Genomic DNA, 20,183 nt, shown 5'->3' on the forward strand with positions numbered 1-20,183 from the left:
ATGGCGGCGCCACAGAGACGGCGAGAGGTGACGCGACAGAGACGGAAAAAGGCGACGCAGGCGGACACGGCGGCAACGGACAGGGGAAGCGACGGGAAGAGAGAAAGTCGCAACAAGTCAACACTTAGGAGCTGATTGCTTTGGTATTTTCATTTCTATTTTCAATGATAAGGAAAATAAAGCATGATTGGTTAAGTATTTTAAAATATTTTCCTTTTCGGTGAACAAATGAAAATATTTTTAAAAATGTAACACAAAAGTGAAATGGGCATTTCACTCACAGAAGGCCTAAGGCCCAAGGAAAACGAAAGAAACATCAATACACCCTACTCTCCTAGCAAGTAGCCACACTGGATAAAGGCGTAAAGCTATTCCTAAACAATCGGCCACTCTATTGCCCCTCCCTGAGGGTGTGGATGACATTTCCTCAACTGAAAACACGCGCACCATGTGTTTGATTAATTTCCTGAACCTATGTCTGTTCAAATTATGCATGTCATTCAATGATTTTGTTCCATGGATGTTGGATTAGGAGAGTGTGGTAAAGCCAATAGAGTGTTAACAAGCTGAGCTCCAATCTGCTCCTTGGCTTCCCTTGGAGATTTTTCTACTGCTAAATACCATCCATGGCTATTGAAACTCTAGTCCTCGGTAATTCCTTATTCCTTTCCTCTTGTTCTTCTCTTCTCTCGTGCATTACATTTCATTATTTTTTTTTTTCCAGGTGCTGGGCAAGAGGTAGGGAAGAGCTGCGTGGTGGTTAACATAAATGGGAAGCGGATCATGTTCGATTGCGGAATGCACATGGGTGTCTCGGACCACCGCCGTTACCCCAACTTCAGTCTCATCTCTCCCACCGGCGATTTTGACACCGCCCTCTCTTGCATCATCATCACTCATTTGTATTGTATCAACACACTCTTCCTTCGTTTTCATTATTTTTTAATCATTAAAATTTCTCACTCGCTGATTTTATACTCTTATATTTTTTTTTTTGGCATAATTTGTGACAGTCACCTGGACCACCTTGGTGCATTGGTTTATTTCACTGAAGTTTGTGGGTTTCACGGACCAATTTACATGACGGTGAGTTGTTTCCTACTAGGTGTTCAATGTAATGCTTTTGTTTTGGGTCGGGAGAGGATGATAATTATTTTCTCACATAAGTACATAATTTCAATTATTTGGCATTTTTGGTGTGCAAAGTAAAATAAGAATAAAAGAGGATTGAAGCAGAAAAAAATAAGAAAAGAAACTAGGTTCCTAAAAACTACAATCACTCCTCATAACCGAAACTATAGTAATATTGAATCTGATTGTGCACCTCCTTCGCCATCAAATCTTCAACTTTATTAGCTTCCTTTTGAATGAGACCAAAACGGACAACCCAAGTTCGTCGCTGCTTTAATTCAAAATTTCCTATATAATAACCTTCTCTTCATGATTATCTAGCAGTTTCCAATTGTTAACTATAAAGGAATAACGAATACCTGTGTGAGCCAGTCTTGCATATGACATCATTGAACTGAGCTTTTTTTTCCCAATTATTTGGCATTTGACATTGATTGGTTGCTTTTTCTTAAAAAAAAGATAGGAAATGAAGAATTTCGCTAAGAGAGAAAGAATGTATTCATGATGATGAGACATCCACGCTTAGATACATAATGTAGAAGTTGTTTTATCTTTGGACATAAAATCAATTTATCTTAAAGCATCCTTTTTTATAAAAAAAAAATTGAAAATTGTAGTTTTGTTTTCCTATTTTTTCTGGTGATTCTACTTCTATTAAAGTAAATTATCCAAACATAAGAGTTAAGATCAATTGATTATAGGGTCATTTAAGTAAATCTTATACTGTTGACTACTCTTTTATTAGAGTAACCTTTTACAGAACCCACTCTAGATTAGAATCTTATACATTATAGATCATAGTTATATGTCAATCTAAAATCATTTTGATATACTTTTATATGTATCTAAATTAGCGATATAGAAAAGTTTAAATGAACATGAAAATTAGCATGTTAGATTATATCCTTATTGATATTCAATTTTTACAAAATTTTGTACAAATAATCTTTCATAATAGGTACTTATATATTCAACGGTTAGATGGGTAGAACCAAATAAGCACTGTCATCTGAATAGTATATGCACCATAAACATACCCAAGCAGGGCAATCACCATGTTCATTCCATTCATAGCCACCAGCTAAGCAAAACTATCAGGTCAATTTCAATACATTCTTAAGTGTACATGATTATGTTCTTGCATCAATAGCAATATGAATATAGGGGAGGAAAAAAAGTGAAGTTTTCCGTGCCTTTAATGCAATATTCCCTGAATATGTTTTCAGAATAATTGCTTGTATTTTCTTGGTAGGTAGATGTTATTTTAAGAGATTTTCTATGTATTAGTTTGAGCATAATTGGGAAAAAAAAGTGGGGAAAAAAAGAAAAAGAGAAATTAATAGTTTTAACAAAATCAGAATATTTATCGAAAAAAGGATGAGCTTGATTGATGTTTCAAAATTTTTCTTGGAAGGGTAATCCACCAAAAATGCACATGAATTATTTTATTGCAATGCCCCCAAATTTTATCGACAAAAATGTCTTCAAATTATTTAAAAACGTGACAAAATGTACATCCGTGAACTCAAACATTCTACATTAATGGGAAAAAGTGATGTCGCAAACGGAGCTTACTATGTGGCAAGTGAAACTCTGACATTGGCAAATGAGCCATGTCACGATTTTCTGTTAATGGGGCAAGTTTTTTATCATGGCTGAGCATTTTTGGCACGTTTTTAAATTATTTGATGGCATTTTTTGTCTATAACAAAATTCGGAAGCATTTTTGTTAACGTCAAGATAATTCAGGTGTATTTTTGGTGGTTTACCCTTCTTGGGAAGAAATTGCTGAGTAGAATATTATGGTGTATTAGAAATACTGGTTATCGAAGTGGTTGTCGTATTTTGACATTCTTTAGAAATATTAGCAATATTGCATATACACTATTTTGACATACATTTTCTTTCTTCTGTGCTTCAAATACTGTACTAGCTGGTTTCAAGGTTCCATTCTATAATTGAACTTTAACTTGACAATTGATTTTAAACAGTACCCAACAAAAGCTTTGGCTCCTTTGATGTTGGAAGATTATCGGAAAGTACTGGTTGAACGCCGTGGCGAGGAAGAGCAGTTTAATTCTGATCATATTGCTGAGTGCATGAAGAAAGGTATCCAATCCAGTCAAGCATGTTCATGATTTGTATTTCTGTACATTTTCATAGCTGGCACCACTTCTTCTAACTATGCTCATGACTGAAAATCATTCTTTTTCTTGTATATCTAGTATGTCATGATTTATTTATTTATTTATTATTATAATTTTGTGAGAACTTTAAAATTTATTCACTTAAAAGGTCTACTTTGCTTAGCAATAGTTTGGTTTGAACTTTGGAATTTTGGTGAATGCTGCAGCTTCGACCTTTTATCTTTATAAAAGCATTTTAATCTGGTTTATTCCTGTGTACTATACAGTTATTGCTGTGGATCTGAGGCAAACTATACAAGTAGACAAAGATCTTCAAATTCGTGCCTATTATGCTGGCCATGTAAGTCTCTGAATCTCTGAGGCCATGTTTTATTTGCAAAACTAGACTTCTAAAATAACGTTGGGTAATCCAACTTACATACACTTTGTTGATTTCTTAAATTTGTTTTTGGTCTTTTATTGTTGCATTTTTCTTTCCTCCCTGCATGATGGTACCTTTTCATGCTTGTTAGCCTGATTGTTGTCATGAACAATTGGCCGTTTTGTGAGTGTGTTAGTTTTTGAGTGGGACTGGGTTATTTTGTCATCCATATCACCCAACAACCACTTTTAACTCGAAAATATATGAAAGATAAGTTGAGAGTTATTAAGTCAGGATTAGATTTTTCGCACTATGTTACTCATCTGCTAGGATAAGAGTTATTTTTCAGTGTACTGAGATGCTCAGATATTCTAGGAGAAACCTCCTTCTCTCTTCCCTATCTGCTGTATGTGTAGGTATTGCTTATAATCTGCATTCTGCCGAGAATAAGAAAAATACACTCTTCTCCTTAAGTTATATGGAATGCACTTCTTGTAAATGCATGTTACAATGATTTTATGCAACTTACAATCAATTTACCGTCATATATGATCCTACGAAAAGATGCTCATACATAGGAATGGGTTAAGAGAGGCCATAGGAGCTCTTAGGCTAGCAGCATGGTTGAATTTATTATTATCATTGCAAGACTTATTTGTGTTCAGCATATCCTAATTGATAACTTTGCGTTTGCATTATTCATAATGTCATGTGAAGCAGTCAAGCAGCATTCATGGATCATAATTTATTGGATGTGTATGATATTGTTTTGCATTGTTGCGGTCACTTGCCTTATCCAGTTTACCTTGTTTGAGTACCTTACATTAATTCTTAAGGTTCTTGGAGCTGCAATGTTCCATGCGAAGGTGGGAGACTCGGAAATGGTATATACAGGAGACTACAATATGACACCAGATAGACACCTTGGAGCAGCCCAAATTGATCGATTGCGACTTGACCTTCTCATTACTGAGTAAGACCAGCACTAATTGAGTCAACGAGTCTTGCCTATAACAACATTTGAGTATTTAGAGAAAGAAATACACTATTTTTTCTTCTTATTTGTTGTGTCAAGTTATATTCATAGATTAGATCATACTCTAATTTGATTTTAGCTTTTGGTACATTATTTTCACTATATTTTGATATTACATTAGAAATATAAGACTTTCTTGTCTTGCATATAACAAGCTAAGCTCTTGGAAAGCTGGTATTGTATGTGACCAAGAGCTCATGATTTTAGTTTGTCAGTTGCCCACTTTTTCAGTTTAAATCAATTGATTTCAGTATCAAATGTGTTGTGCCACAGTAATTGATGGATCCTATTACACTTTCTGCTCTAATCTATGTAACTGAGAAAATTGCATTTGATTCTCTTTTCAGATCCACATATGGAACTACAATTCGTGATTCAAAATATGCTCGTGAGAGGGAATTCCTGGATGCTGTATGTATTGTAACACCCACTCTGTAGAATTATGTGCTATAATTGTTTAATAATTTGGTTTTTACATTATCTTGGTGTATCTGTTTGGAAAGGAACTCTAGGGTTTGATTTCTTTTCAACTATTGATTTTATTTGAGGATATTATTACCTTTTTGGTTTCCAATGGTGCAAAGTAGAGGATCTTTTAAGGATTCCATCTCTCATGTTCATCCTCCTCTCCTTTCTTTTCTTCATTCATTTTATTATTTTAAGAGGAATGAATAGTGAATCCTCTGTTTTTACTTCTTGTCGCCTCCATTATTTATATTATTTTTAATGGAGACTTTGCTCATGATTTTTGGTGGTCATGTTTTGACTTTTCTTGATTTGGTGCCATATATATTATCTCTGTGCGTCTTTTACTCTCTGTTTTCCTCTTTAATTCAAGTGCTTCAAATCTATGGCTACTGTTAAGTTTTCAAAATAATTGGTTTAGGTTCATAAATGTGTTTCTGCGGGAGGAAAAGTGCTTATTCCAACATTTGGTCTTGGAAGGGCTCAGGTATTCTCATCAAGATAACCATTAGACCATCACTTCTTCTCATGATATTGATGGAGATATAATAGTTGTCTCATTTTTACTATGTTATTATGATGTCTAGGAACTATGCATTTTGATGGATGACTACTGGGAGCGCATGAATTTGAAGGTTCCTATATACTTCTCAGCAGGTTTGAATTAGTTACTGTTCCCTTTAAAAACATTATATATACTCGTTTTGCTGAACATTCATTACATGTATATTCATTTGATTATGTTTCCAATAGAAATCTTTCGATGTTCGCATAGGAGTTCAAGAATTAAAATAAGATTTACAGCAAAAATACTGGATGTGTCAAGAATCCAGATCCTAGTGTGTGTGTTTGTGGATAAATGGTTAGGTGAAGATGATTAAGCAAATTAAGAACTCTAGCTCATTAACTTCTCCACCATTCAAACTCGAATAAAGTGGAAATTCCACAAAATGTCATCCAAGGAGAACAATTGCACACAATTAAAGTAGTGTCGTTATTTATGGATACCCTAAAGTTTTATTTGAACGAATAGTTCAAAATTGAATAATTACTAGCATTCCAAATGAGCACTCATGGATATTTGAAACAACTTATTGGAAATGAAAATAACAAGATTATTTCTTTATGCCTTATTTAATTGCAAGAATTTGAATCAAACGAACAAAATGTTCAATAGAATTTAAAAGAAAGGTAATGTTACTTGCATAGATTTTGTCACATATGCACAGTAATTACTTGGTAAATAAAATAGATTAATAGAAATAAAAAATGAGATAACAAATAGAAAGAAAACAATCAAAACATGCAAAATAAGTAAAATTAAAATTATCAGAGGAAATAGCAACTTTTCCATACACCACAAAAGGAAAGGAAGAAAAAAGAATAACAATTGGACAAACTAATAAAATTGATATTAATAATATCCAAGAAGGCACAAAATGTGAAGCATTGGGGAAACTGGGAAAGAACAGAAGATCGTCGTCCGTGACCAAACACGGCTCCTCGTAGAAATTAACTAAATAAGCCATGTTATCTAACATAGATGCCACTGCATTTTCAGAAAATTGTTTCAATTATTGCAACTAAAAATCTGAAAATATGACAATGTTCTGTTTTCTACTGCTTAGCTGTGTTGCTTGTGTTGTTGATCTTCCTAAAGCTGTTTCTTGTACTATTTTCTTCATTTATCTGTGTCAAAGTAGACCTAACTACTAGAATCTGTATTTTTCAGGTTTAACAAAGCAAGCTAACGTGTACTATAAGATGCTTATCAATTGGACAAGCCAGAAGATTAAAGATTCATACCCTACAAATAATGCTTTTGATTTTAAGAATGGTAATTTCCATATATTCCATACATTTTTGAAATTTTACCTAGAACAAATTATGCATTTATATGCGCTTTCACATATTTGCATGCTGTTTTCTGCATTCAATAACAAGCAGGCAATGATGCCTTATAGATTTTTGCTGTTGAAACCTGTGTTTAGTGATTAGACTACTTGTATATTCTATAATGGTAACAGCTAGTTAATCTGAAAGGAAATTTCTGCCACTTGTTCAAGGCATTTCAAATTAAAAAATATGAAATATCTAGACAGCAGAAACTGAGATAAAATATTGATATATATGACTGTCAGCAGTCAGCCGTGCATAGTATTCTAGAAGGACATGCATAAAGGGTTTACCTCACAAAGCATGTTCACCACCAGGTAATTAGACAATACATACTTATGACAACTTTAATTTTGTTAGAGCTTTTGAATGTGTGGGATTCCCTTTTTTTTTTTCACATCTTGTGCTACCAAATCTAAATCTGTTGAAAAGGAGAGAAAATCCCTGAAACTTTAGGAAATTGGTCTATGTTAGAGATTCTTTTATGGATTGGTGTATAGCAGAAGGGATAGGAAGGGCAAGGAAATGGATTGAGAATCAGGTTCAAGCATGTAAAAAGAATAATGAAATGGGGAATGAGCAGGAAAAATAGTCAGAAGTTTGTTACGAAGTTAGTAGTGAATGAAGGGGAATATGGTGAGGGAGGATTTTTATCTAGTCATTTGTGAATTTTCAATATAGGATTTTTATCTTTTATTCATATTGAATTTTGTTTAAAGAAAAACATAATCAAATTACATGGTGAATAGCCGTAAACATTTTCTTCTCTTTTCTGTTCATGTAAATTTTATAATAATTGAGATTGGCGATATAATTCACTGCTTCATATCGCTTGATATGTTCCTCATTTCAATGCTCTGGTTTTGATGCTGCAGTTTGCAAGTATGAAAGGTCTGTACTAGATACTCCTGGTCCTTGTGTTCTTTTTGCATCTCCTGGGATGATAAGTGGTGGGCTTTCGCTCGAAGTTTTCAAACGTTGGGCACCATTTGAAAATACCCTTGTTGCTTTACCTGGGTACATCCCTTTTTTTTACTCTCTCTCTCTCTCTCTCTCTCTCTCTCTCTCTCTCTCTCTCTCTCTCTCTCTCCTTTTGCATTAATTGCAGGATGACCAAACGGCAGATAATTGCCCCCTAAACTTTGAGTTATATTGGTATTTTACTTCATGATCATTGAGATAAACTAAAACATGAAAGTGAGACCAAATCTATAAAATGCCCAGAGAGTTTCGACAAGCAGTTGATACTGTGCACATTTTCTAAATAGCCTGCTACGATTGAAGCCCCTGCATTTTGAAGTTCTCCTCTAGTGAAAGTGACTCTCCTTTCTATCTAATATTTAATTCTCTTTCCAGTCTGTGTCATCAGTTAGGAAAACTGAAAAGTTGCAAGATTTCTGGTATAAGAGATTTATGTGTGTTTGGATGTAAAGGATGTTCCTCATATCTCATTCACCATAGATTTTTATTTGTTTCTTGGAAAGCCATGTATATCAATCTTATATTTTAAGTATTTATATTTCTGATGTATTGTATAAATATTTTATTTCGTTATTATTTTAGGTATTGTTTGCCTGGAACAGTAGGACATGTATTAATGTCTAAGCCCCCAAAAATTGAATTGGACCCCAACACAAAAATTGATGTGCGTTGCCAGGTAAATATATTTCTTCTACTGATTTGTTTACCTACATGGAAACATGCCTTCTATGTGAGGCTCTCTTTCTTCTTTGAAAAGTGATTATTTAGTTTTCAACTGGGTAGACAAAAGTGCAAGCAGATACACATGTAAATAAATTATGAGACCAAAAATCTCGATGTTGTATGGAGTAGGGAAACTGGAAAAATATAGGTCTCACTAGTGCATAAGTAAGCTGGCAGTAAATTTGGAGAGTGATAGGTTCTAGTGGGTTGGGAAATATGTATATCAAGAGACAATTAATGCTGAGGAAAATAATTCAGAGGCTAGTGCAAGAGTGCTCAGTCTTCATCATATGTATCTTTTCTTATTTATATTTCATCACCTGCTCTATTTTGATATCTCACTGATATCAGCCTTTTTTTTTTGGTGTCTACTGATATCAGCCTTTGGTGCATTAATACAATAGAGTTTCTTCATCTATTCGCTCTCGAATACCTATATCTTGCAAAAGAAAAAGAACACTTGAGCATTTATTAGTCTTTCTGAGTTTTATAGTGTGATGAGATTTACATTTAACATGACTGGGGACTTGAGGGCAAGTACACAACTGAAACCATGTATTACTTTTCCTATCTTTTTGAGAGAAACAAAAATCTAACTTGCAATTGATTTAAACATTGTGAACTGAGTTTCAAAAGTTTCATGCTCCTCGACAGAAGGTTTTTGTGGTTATTTGAAATTCCTTGATTCATCATGGAATTAATGCGTAACGTTTATGTGCTTTAAGAAACAAAAGAAGAATGCATTTTGCTATTCAAATGATTTTCTAGTGCAAATTGACATGGATTCCATTCATTTCAGTTTATTAATATCTGGAATAACTTTGACTACTGTTGTATATTTTGACAGGTTCATCAATTGGCTTTCAGTCCTCACACGGATTCTAAAGGGATAATGGATCTAATAAAATTTCTCTCCCCTAAGCATGTTATACTAGTGCATGGTGAGAAGCCTAAGATGGTTTCTCTTAAAGAAAAAATTCATTCTGAAATGGGGATTCCATGTTATCATCCTGCAAATAATGAAACTGTATCCGTTCCTTCAACTGTCTATGTAAAAGCTCAAGCAAGTGATGCTTTCATGGAAAGATGCTTAAAGCCAAACTTCAAGTTACATAAATGCAGTTCACAGGAGCTATCTATCAAAACCTTGACAGACAAAAACATCGTGCCTGAGCTTCAAGTGATAAATGAAAAAGCTGTATTTATAGTTGAGGATAAAAGCAAAAAACTGAAAGTTGTGCATAATGATGAGGTTTTGGTTATGTTGGGGGAAAAGAAGACGGAGGATTAGCATGCAAATTATCTTGTCGTGTGTGTTTATTAGAATATCTATGGTGGGTGGTTGGTGACACTAGCTAGTTTCACATCTTAGGTTGTGTTTATTAGTTTAGATGGATTTTGGAGGGGAGGAAAAAGCTTTGCAGGAATAAATCGCTTACGAGTTTTATCCTTCTCTCTTGTTCTCGCATAATCACAAGCTAATTAATTACGCTTAATTTTTGTTTATTTTTATGTGGGTTACGTGGAAGGGAATCAAAACTCTGTAGGATTTCGAAAGATCTATCAGATCAAAACCAAAGCAGTATATTTGTGCAGCACTTGGTTTACAATGATAGGAAGATTGCAATGAAACTAATTTTAACCAACGTGGAAGCTACGCTAGGCGTGTATATGAATGAACCAACAAAGTCCGCTTCGCATTAGATGGTTCCAAAATATTTCAAGACTTTTGCTGGTCTTGCTGAAAAAATTAAAAAGATTTAGGTAGTAGAAAAAATTTACTAAGTTAATCATTGAAATAATTCATAGAAATAATTCATACAAAAGGGTATTCGAATTTTAAATTTTGAATTTCATATTAAGAAGATTAAAATAATATTTTAGAATTAAGGTTATTTAATTTTATTAATAATTTATAATTTTAAATTTGAATTTAATTTTACAATATTAGAATATCTTTTATTTAATTTTAAAAAAAGACTAGAGTATTTTCTTTAGAACTAAGGTTATTTGATGGTGTTAAAATACAAAATATTAATTTGATTTAAAAAGACGAAAATATTAGTCAATTTTTTAAAAACTAAGATAATCTTTTTAGGACTAATTTCAAAATACTAAGATACCCTTATATGATCAAAGTTCTTTTAGATTTTTTTTTTTTATAAATGTCAATTTGATTTAAAAGGATTAAAATATCCTTTTAGTCAATTTTAAAAATACTGAAATACTCTTTTAAAAATAATTTTAAAAAGACTAAAATATGCTTATAAGGCTAAAAGCTCTTTTCTCACACTCAACTCATCACTCTCACATATCTCTTCTCAACTAAAACTCTTCTCTTCACATACCAGAAGAAGTGAAGAACAAAAGAAGGAAGAAGCCTTGCTCCATCATTTTCATCATATGATAATTTCAAGAAAACTTAAAATTAAAGATGTTGATCGTCCTAATTTTTACATTATTAATTATCTTAACCATTTTAATTATGTGAGTAATTAGTTTTTAATTATATTTTATTTTTTAGTTAAAAGAATATTAGTTAGTTAGATCTTGTTGGTCATAATGATTTATTGTATGTAGATTATATATATTTAGTGAGTTACTTAATTTTATATGACAGAGATAATGTGTATATATATTAGTGTGTTAATTTGATTAAACATAGATAGTTAGTTATAGGTACGCTAAAGTTACTTAATTTTAACTTTTTTTTATTCACTATCACTTATGTTCGGTAATCGGGTTCCAGACAGGTCGGGAGTACAAGTGAAAGGGTGGATAGGTGGGGACGCCTTGACTTGGGTCGCACTGGTAGCGGACTACTCGAGCTGACGAGCACTTGGGCTGGTGAATGGACGAGGGGGGGGGGGTGCCACCTGCAAAGACACTCCGACGCCTAAGTCAGAAATCGTACAAGCAGGGGGAATGATGTGGGAAAGTGACATACCTCGGGGGAAGAGCCAATCTTCCCCTTATATACATGTCAGTAGTGGGCCCCAGGACGAGGACAGGCCCATATTTCCGAGGACGTTGTCCTGCAGCCACGTGCGAGCCGTACAGGACGCGTGTCCGGGTCGGTTGGAGGGCACGTGACCGGGTCGGGTGGAGATCGGGTCAGACCGACCCGTGCGGTTATTGGGCCAGGCCGTAACAGAGCCCCCACGCGCCAATGGTAGTCGTAGGAGCTACCAATGGCGTGTCGCCTTCGCGTTTCGTTTGGTCGGCTGATCGCTGGGAGGTTGTGTCTCCACGCGCGTCTCTTGGTTGCTCAAAGCAACCGTTTTCATCGCTTCGTTTCCCGTGCCGAGCATTAAATGCTCATAATGGGGTGAAAAACCCCTTTTGAAAAGCCCATTCTGCCCCCAGGTGTTTCGCGCTCTGGAGGTAGTTTTTAAACGATCGGTTTTGACATTTCTACACTTTTCTCACACTCCCTATTCTTCCTTTCTTCCTCCTTGCTACAAGATTCCAAGGCGTTGCTGTGGTGCCTTCGTTCGTGTTCCTTGCACTTTTCCAGACTCGCAATCATCCTTTTCTCCATCAACTTAGGTAATTTTCGAATCATCCCTCTTTTTAGGCATTATTTTTGGTATGTTTGTTGCTTTGTTCTTTTGATATTACTGCGTAGCCTTAGTTCCGAGTAGACGTGCGTGTTAGGGGGGAAAGTACCATTCTAGGGTAGGCTTTTTCTCGTTCCTTTAGACTTAGTCTTGTTTGCCTTTAGTCGGGAAATCGTGGGGGGTGGTGTTTGTTTCCGGCCTGAGCGACCGATCTCTTAGACTAACTGGATGGTACCCCCATGTAGGTATGGCCCGCACGGTCTCCCGAGCATCCGTTAACCCTGCGGCTTACGACCAGTACGCTTGGGTCGTCTCCGATGTGAGGGATTCACCCAACCAAATGAGCGAGGAGGAGCTCACCGAGTTCCGACAAGCCGGGTATTTGTGTGGCGGGACTGACGAGGAGGCCAATTATGACGCCTTCGTCCCGGCTGCTCACGAGCGGTTGTATGAAATCAACTTCCAACCCAGCCGGGTTGCCGACTGGATTTGGTTCTACAAGGCCATGTTCACTCAAGTCGGAGTTCGCATTCCGTTCTCCGCCTTTCAAATGGCGCTCTTAAACCGAATTTCCGTGTCTCCGTCGCAGTTGCATCCGAACAGTTGGGCTTCGATCCGCTGTTTCGAGATGGTTTGTGAATATCTCGACCTGCCGGTGTCCGTAGATGTCTTCCTCTTCTTCTTCACCCTCACAAACCCTTCCAAGCAGGGGAAACATAGGAAAGGGTTCATGTCCTTCCGGGCTGCTCAGGGTCGGAAGATCTTCGGCTTGTTCGAAGATTCTTACCATGGGTTTAAGGACAAGTATTTTAAAGTCCGCCCGGCCAAAGGTCGCCACCCCTTTTGGTTGTCTCTGGAGGGGGTACGGCTCATCCCGACTTATTGGAGCTTCGGGGCAGGAGCCAATAGTTTTATTAAGGTAGTTTACAAAAACATGTCGGCAGAAGATCAGCAGATTGCCGAGGTGCTAAACGCGGTTTTTGGGAAGAACCCAGTAAATCCCCACCTCCTCATGGGTGATCGGGACTCCGGTCGTAATTATATTTGTGAGAAGCTCTTTACGTTTTATCTTTTTCCCTTTATTGATATTGTGTGACGACTAACCGACCTTCTTTGGTTTCGTGCAGTGGATATGTCCGCGTCGGTGACGGGCCTTACCGATCTGTTTCAAACCTTTCTTGCCGGCGGCGACGACGAGGAAGGTGACGAGCAGCCTGTCTCCGAGGGGCCTAATGCTCCCCCGGAGGGTCAGGATGTTCCCGAACAGAGGGCCGCAACCGACGGGATCGAGACCTCGGCTCAGGGCGCCTCGGTTGAAGGTGGCAAGGCGGTCCGTGTTTCCCCTATCCGTGAGGTTGCCGGGATTGGGGGTTCGGTGCCTAAATCGGATGATGAGGAGGAGGTGGTGGAGGTCTCTAGCCTGAAGAGAAAGAGAAAAAAGACATCCACGGCGTCGTCTAGTCCCGAGGGTGTCCTTACCGTTATGGAAAGGAATTTCGACGCCTCAAAATTTATAGACACCCAGCTGATCCCTGGTACGGAGGAACATTTCCATGAGTCATCCCTTGCCGGGCAGGCGAGGTGGATGTACCGCACTCTTCTGCGCGGTGCGGTTATTGCTCGGAAGGCCGAGTTCGAGTTGTCCGGGATGGAGTCTCTTCGTCGGAAGTTGGCCACCGCTGGGAAGGCCAACAATGAATTGAAAAGTGAAGTGGAAACTCTCCGGCAGCAGTTGACTCAATCTTCGAAGAAGTTGGACGCCGCCGAGAAGAAGGCTACCGCCGCTGAGCAGAAAGCTGCCTCCGCTGAACAAAAGTTAACAGCTGCCGAGAAGAAACAGAAAGAGTCGGACGCAACGATTGAACGTCTGGTCGAGCGTGAGATGGCTCTGGAGAAACAGGTCGGCGAGGCGCAGAAGCGCGTGGTCGAGGTTGAGAAGGAGAAACAGGCCGTGGAGGCCGAACTGGCAACATGGAAGGCCAAGTATAAAGACGTCGTCAAACAGGGTAAAGGCGCGATTTTGGGTACCGAGGAAGCCCTGAAGGCTCAAATTAAAATTGTTGCCCCTGAGTTCGACACGTCGGCAATTGGCGTTTTTAAGATCATCAAGGATGGCCAGGTGGTTGATGTTTCGAAGAAATGAACTCTATATTTTGTTGTTTCTTGCTTAGCCGTTTTGTTTTGGCTTGTAAACACTTGACTTTAGCCGTTTTGGCCTATGAACAATTTAGTCTTAGCCGTTTTAATTTTGGCTTGTGAACAATGACTTGTTAGTCGCTTGCTCGTGTTGTCGCGATAAAATTGTTCTTACTTGTTCGATTGCTTCTAGTAACCGTTTTTGGTTTATAGTTGTTTATACCGGTGGCCCGTGGGCTCTCGTGTAGCTATTTGTTACAATGTAGTTGATGTTCTCCCGGGGTGATCAGTCCCGGGTCGGGTGGTGTCGTTATTCGCGACAAGATGATTTGTCTGAAAAACGGAGATAAAAGAATGGAGAGTTTGCACAAGTATGTTTTATTCGGTAGTCGTATAAAGGAGATGTAAACCGCTATGAGAATTTCAAAAAGTAAAAGAGTAAAACGACTACTTAGCTAGCCTGGTCGGCGTTTGGTCCTTCTTCTAGGAGTAGAATCTTCTTAGGTTGTCCGCATTCCAAGTTCTCGGGACCTCCTTGCTGTCGAGTCTTTCTAGTTTGAATGCTCCTTTTCCCATCACTTCCTTGATTCTATACGGGCCTTCCCAGTTGGCCGCCAGCTTGCCTTCTCCTGGGGTCGGCAGGCCGATATCATTTCGCCTTAGGACGAGGTCGTTTGGCTCGAGTTCCCTCTTGAGCACTTTGGTGTTGTAGCGGAGTGCCACTCTTTGTTTTAGCGCCGTTTCTGTTAAGTGGGCCATTTCTCGGGCTTCCTCTATCAGGTCCTTTTCTACGGCTTCCTCTACCCCCTTCAAAAGGAGCCGTGGGCTTGGTTCTCCGATTTCTACGGGTATTACCGCGTCCACCCCGTATGTTAGCCGAAAAGGGGTTTCCTTGGTGGAGGACTGCTCGGTTGTTCGGTAAGACCAGAGGACTGATGCCAGTTCGTCGGCCCAAGCACCCTTTTTGTTGTCCAACCTCCTCTTCAGCCCTGAAAGGATAACCTTGTTGGCGGACTCCACTTGTCCATTCGTCCGAGGGTGTTCTACCGAAGAGAACTTTTGCCTTATTCCTAGGCCGTTGAGAAATCCCGTGAACTTTTTGTCAGTAAATTGTGCGCCGTTGTCCGAGATGACGACTTCTGGTATCCCGAACCGTGTTATCACCTGCCTCCACATGAATTTTCTGCAATGGGCTGAGGATATGCTAGCCAATGGTTCGGCTTCTATCCACTTGGTATAGTAATCAATTGCCACTATGAGATATTTGACCTGCCCAGGGCCGACAGGGAAGGGCCCTAAGAGGTCGACTCCCCATTGAGCGAACGGCCGAGAAGTCGTCAGCAAGCTTAACTCGTTTGCCGGTGCTTTGGCAAAATTGGCGTTCTGTTGGCACTTTATGCATTTTTTGACAAACTCTTTGGAATCTGCCATCATCGTCGGCCAGTAGTATCCAGCTCGGATCAACTTCCTTGCTAGGGCTTTTCCTCCGATGTGGTGCCCACAGCAGCCCTCGTGGACTTCCTTGAGGACGTAGTCCGTTTGGTCGGGGTGTAGGCACTTCAGTAAGGGTTGGCTGAGTCCCTTTCTGAACAGCTGTCCTTGGATGACAGCGTACTTGGCCGCTTCCCTCCTTAATTTCAACGCATCCTTTTCGTCACCAGGGACTTGGCCGTGTTCTAGGTAGTTGGTGATGGGGTCTAGCCATGAAGGACTTAGGGTCGCTATGTGTAGTGTGATCGCGGGTTCCCTTGTCATGCCTTGGATGAGAGACCGGTTTCCCTCCCCTGGCTTGGTGCTGGCTAATTTTGATAGAAGGTCTGCTCGTGTGTTCCTTTCCCTGGGTACATGCTGGATCGTGACCTCGTCGAACTTTTGGCTCAAGCTTTTGACCTTTTCCAAGTACTTCTGCAACAAGGGGTCCTTGGCTTGGTAGCTGCCGTTCACTTGGGAAGTGATGACTTGGGAATCGCTGCATACTTCCAGCCTTTTTGCGCCGACCTCTGTTGCTAGGGTTAAGCCTCCAATGAGGGCTTCGTATTCTGCTTGATTGTTCGAGATGGGAAACTCGAATCTGACCGACTGTTCGTATACGACCCCGTTTGGACTTTCTAGGATGATCCCGGCTCCTCCGTAGGTCTGGTTGGATGCTCCGTCCACATGGAGCTTCCACCGTGTGCCTATGTCTTCGCCTGGATCTCCTGCTACTTCCACCAAAAAATCCGCCATGGCCTGCGCCTTGATGGCTTGCCGGGGCTCGTATCGTATGTCATATTGGGAGAGTTCGATGGACCAAGTCATCATTCTTCCCGCCAGGTCGGGTTTTTGGAGAACTTGCCTAATCCCTTGGTCTGTCCTGACGACCACTTGGTGACTCTGGAAGTATTGCTTCAACCTTCTCGAGGAAGTTAGGAGCGCTAGGGCTAGCTTTTCCAACTTGCTGTATCTTAATTCTGCTCCTTGCAGAGCCTTGCTTATGAAGTAGACTGGCTGTTGGGTTTTCCCGTCCTCCCGTACTAGCACTGCGGCCAGGGCTTCGCTTGTTATGGCGAGATACAGGTATAGTGGTTCCCCGTCTCTTGGCTTCCCGAGAACGGGGGGTGCCGCCAAGACTTCCTTGAAGTGTCGAAAGGCTTCTTCGCACGCTGGTGTCCATTCGAACGCTATCCCTTTCTTCATGAGGTTAAAAAACGGCAGGGCCTTTGCCGCTGAGGCTCCGAGGAACCGAGAGAGTGATGTCAACCTTCCTGCCAACCTCTGGACGTCCTTGATACATCCCGGGCTCTTCATCTGAAGTATTGCCTGGCACTTCTCCGGGTTAGCCTCTACCCCTCTTTGAGTTATCATGAATCCCAGGAACTTGCCGGCTTCCATGGCAAAGGCGCATTTGAGGGGGTTCAGCCTCATACCATGTTGACGGAGGGACGCAAATACGCTTGCCAGGTCGTTTAGGAGGTCATCAGGTCGTGTTGTCTTTGCCAGGATGTCGTCCACGTAAACTTCGACCGTTTTTCCTATGAGGCTGTGGAATATCCTGTTCATCAGCCTTTGATACGTTGCCCCTGCATTTTTCAAGCCAAATGGCATTACCTTATAGCAGAACGTTCCTCCTGGCGTTATGAACGCCGTTTTGTCCTCGTCTGGTCGGTGCATCGGTATCTGATTGTAACCAGAGTAGGCATCCATGAAACTCAGATACCGGTACCCCGCCGCAGCGTCGACGAGTGCATCTATGTTGGGGAGTGGGAAGCAATCTTTGGGGCATGCTTTGTTAAGGTCAGAGTAGTCCACGCACATTCTCCACCTGCCATTGTGTTTTTTCACTAACACCACATTTGAGAGCCACGTCGAGTAGTCTACTTCCCGTATGAAACCTGCCTCTAGGAGGCCGGCCGTTTGCTTGGCTACCTCCTCTGCTCTTTCTGCCGACATCTTTCTTCTCCGTTGAGACACTGGGCGTGCTTCCGGCTTGACGGCTAGGTGATGTGAGATGATTTGTGGATCTATGCCTGGCATGTCAGCTGGCGTCCATGCGAACAGGTCTCTGTTTGCCCTTATCATTTCAATTAAAGGCTCCTTCAGCTCATGTGGGAGGTTCTTGTTAACGAATGTGAACTTCTCCCCTTCGTCCCCGATGCTAAATTTCTCCAGGTCCCCTTCTGGTTCCGGCCTCGGCTTGTCCTCTACTCTGGCATCAAGGTCGGCTAGAAATACGCCAGATGCTTCCTTGGACTTCTTTCTAAGGGAAAGGCTGGCGTTGTCACAAGCGACCGCCGTCTCGAGGTCTCCCCTTATGGTCCCTATGGATCCATCATCGGTGACAAACTTCATAACTAACAACCTGGTGTTGATTATGGCTTCAAAATCGTTGATTGTTTTTCTTCCCAAGATGATGTTGTAGGCTGTGGAGTCTCGAAGGATTACGAATTCGGCCATCGCCGATCTTCGGCCTCGTATTTGTCCTACCGAGATCGGTAGGGAAATAACTCCGTCTGGTTTGATGAAGTGGTCGCCTAACCCGATGACCCCGTGCTGGTGGGTCGTTAAGTCGGCATCCTTTAACCCCAGTGCGTCGAACACGTTGCGGAACATGATGTTTGAATCAGCTCCAGTGTCGACAAGGATCCGTTTTACGAGGCCGGTTCCCACCCTGGCCGTTATGACCATGGGTGGGTTTTCCGGGGCGTCGCTGAACCATTGGTCTTCTGGGCCGAAAGAAATGGATGGAGGTTTTTTGGTGTTTTGCACTGGTTGAGATGAGATCGCCAGAATCTTGGCGTCCTTCTTGTGTGCCGACCGGGACTTTGGTGCGGCGTTTTTTGCCGTTACCACGTTTATCACAGTGAGGCCATGGTCTCTATCTTCGGGCTCCTGTCGCCGCTTGGCCGAGCGTGTCTTGCCTTCCTCGTCCTGGTCGCGATAACGCCTTCTCGGCTCCCTGATGAGGTGGGAGAACGCTGCTAGTTTTCCTTCCCTTATCGCCTGTTCTAATGCATCCTTCAGGTCGAAACAGTCCTGTGTTTGATGGCCGTATCCCTTATGGTAATCACAATAAAGGTTCTTGTTTCCACCCGTGCGGTCCTTGAGTGGTCGGGGTTTCGGAAGAATTCCCTTCTCAGCTATTTGTTGATAAACTTCCACTATGGGAAGGGCGAGTGGAGTGTAGTTAGTAAATTTCCCAACTCGAGGGAACGGCCTAGGTGCCTTGTTCGATGCCTCCTCTCTAGCCTTTTCCTTTGTTCTTTCACCGTCTCCTCCGGACTGCCGAGCCTGGCCGTAACCGGGCTGCCGCTTATTGGCTGCCACTACTCGGCTGACCTCCTCGTCGTTGATGTACTCCTTCGCCACCGTTTGGATTTCATGCATTGTCCAAACCGGCTTCGTGGTAAGGTGTTTTCGAAAGTTCTCGTTGAGGAGGCCATTCGTCAGGCAGAGACTGGCCACCGAGTCGGTTAAGCCGTCGATTTCCAAGCATTCGTCGTTGAACCGATCCAAGTACCTTCTGGTCGGCTCTCCCTGTCTCTGGGTTACCCCGAGAAGGTTGATAGGATGCTTGGCTTTTGCTATTCGTGTTGTGAATTGGGCCAGGAAGGCGCGGCTGATGTCCGGGAAACTGTAAATGGAGCCTTGAGGGAGGCCATTAAACCATCTGATCGCTGGTCCTGCTAAGGTTACCGGGAAGGCGCGGCACCTTACCTCGTCGCCTACTCCCTCTAGGTTCATTCTAGCCTCAAAGGCCGTGAGATGTTCTAGAGGGTCTTGGGTTCCGTCATACCTCATGTCCGTCGGTTTGTCGAAGTGTTTCGGCAACCGGGCCTCGAGGATAGATCGGTGGAACGGCGTGGCACCCATTATCACAGGTTGTCGTGTTCTCTCGGTTTTCCCTTCTCCGTCCTCACGACCTCTTATCGTTGGGCGCGTTTGTCTGCCGCGAGAGTAGATGACCGTGTCGTTCCGTCTTCTTGGAATAGGTGATTCCTCTGTTTCCGTCCGGGATGCAGATATACGCCGTGAGTGGCTTCGGTGAGAGCTCTCTTCCTCCTCGCCCCCGGGAGACGGGGTGTAGCTTGGATCGGTAGACCATCCATCCCTCTCCCGGTCGGCTAGCTGTCGTTCAAGGTTCTGGACTCTGTGGCGTAGCTCCTGCATTATTATGGCGTTATCGCCGCCCGTTCCCCCGAACGGTCGGGTTCTCGCGTGTTGTTGGGGGGATCTCCGGCCTCCTCGTTGTGAGGCGACGGAGGCTGCCC

General features: G+C 41.3%; 2 protein-coding genes across 10 annotated transcripts; one reads left to right on the forward strand and one right to left on the reverse strand.

The window, feature by feature from the left end:
• The first annotated feature begins 2 nt into the window (after positions 1-2).
• Positions 3-10,386, forward strand: LOC112707630 (cleavage and polyadenylation specificity factor subunit 3-II). 9 transcript variants are annotated; one of them, XM_025759453.3, is made up of 15 exons: positions 3-143; positions 284-651; positions 725-902; positions 1,014-1,086; positions 2,090-2,229; positions 3,123-3,240; positions 3,545-3,618; positions 4,476-4,612; positions 5,023-5,086; positions 5,562-5,627; positions 5,728-5,797; positions 6,873-6,977; positions 7,912-8,053; positions 8,600-8,693; positions 9,588-10,386. In XM_025759453.3, exons 6-15 carry the CDS (start codon positions 3,150-3,152, stop codon positions 10,029-10,031), a joined length of 1,287 nt encoding a protein of 428 aa, XP_025615238.1. In that variant the 5' UTR covers positions 3-143; positions 284-651; positions 725-902; positions 1,014-1,086; positions 2,090-2,229; positions 3,123-3,149; the 3' UTR covers positions 10,032-10,386. The 9 variants fall into 9 exon arrangements, with proteins under 9 accessions (XP_025615238.1, XP_072057474.1, XP_072057473.1 ...); XM_072201373.1 differs by having other exon boundaries at positions 4-143; positions 533-651; XM_072201374.1 differs by having other exon boundaries at positions 83-143; positions 533-651; positions 725-907.
• Positions 10,387-14,919: 4,533 nt separating this feature from the next.
• Positions 14,920-20,082, reverse strand: LOC140174745 (uncharacterized). Its single transcript, XM_072200254.1, has 3 exons — positions 19,433-20,082; positions 17,762-19,369; positions 14,920-17,467 (listed from the first exon to the last, which is right to left on the reverse strand). The coding sequence occupies exons 1-3, from the start codon at positions 20,080-20,082 to the stop codon at positions 14,920-14,922; spliced, it is 4,806 nt and encodes a 1,601-aa protein (XP_072056355.1).
• Between the last annotated feature and the right edge of the window lie 101 nt (positions 20,083-20,183).

The sequence above is a fragment of the Arachis hypogaea genome, chromosome 8 (genome assembly GCF_003086295.3).
Source record: "Arachis hypogaea cultivar Tifrunner chromosome 8, arahy.Tifrunner.gnm2.J5K5, whole genome shotgun sequence".
Taxonomy (NCBI): Eukaryota; Viridiplantae; Streptophyta; class Magnoliopsida; order Fabales; family Fabaceae; genus Arachis; species Arachis hypogaea.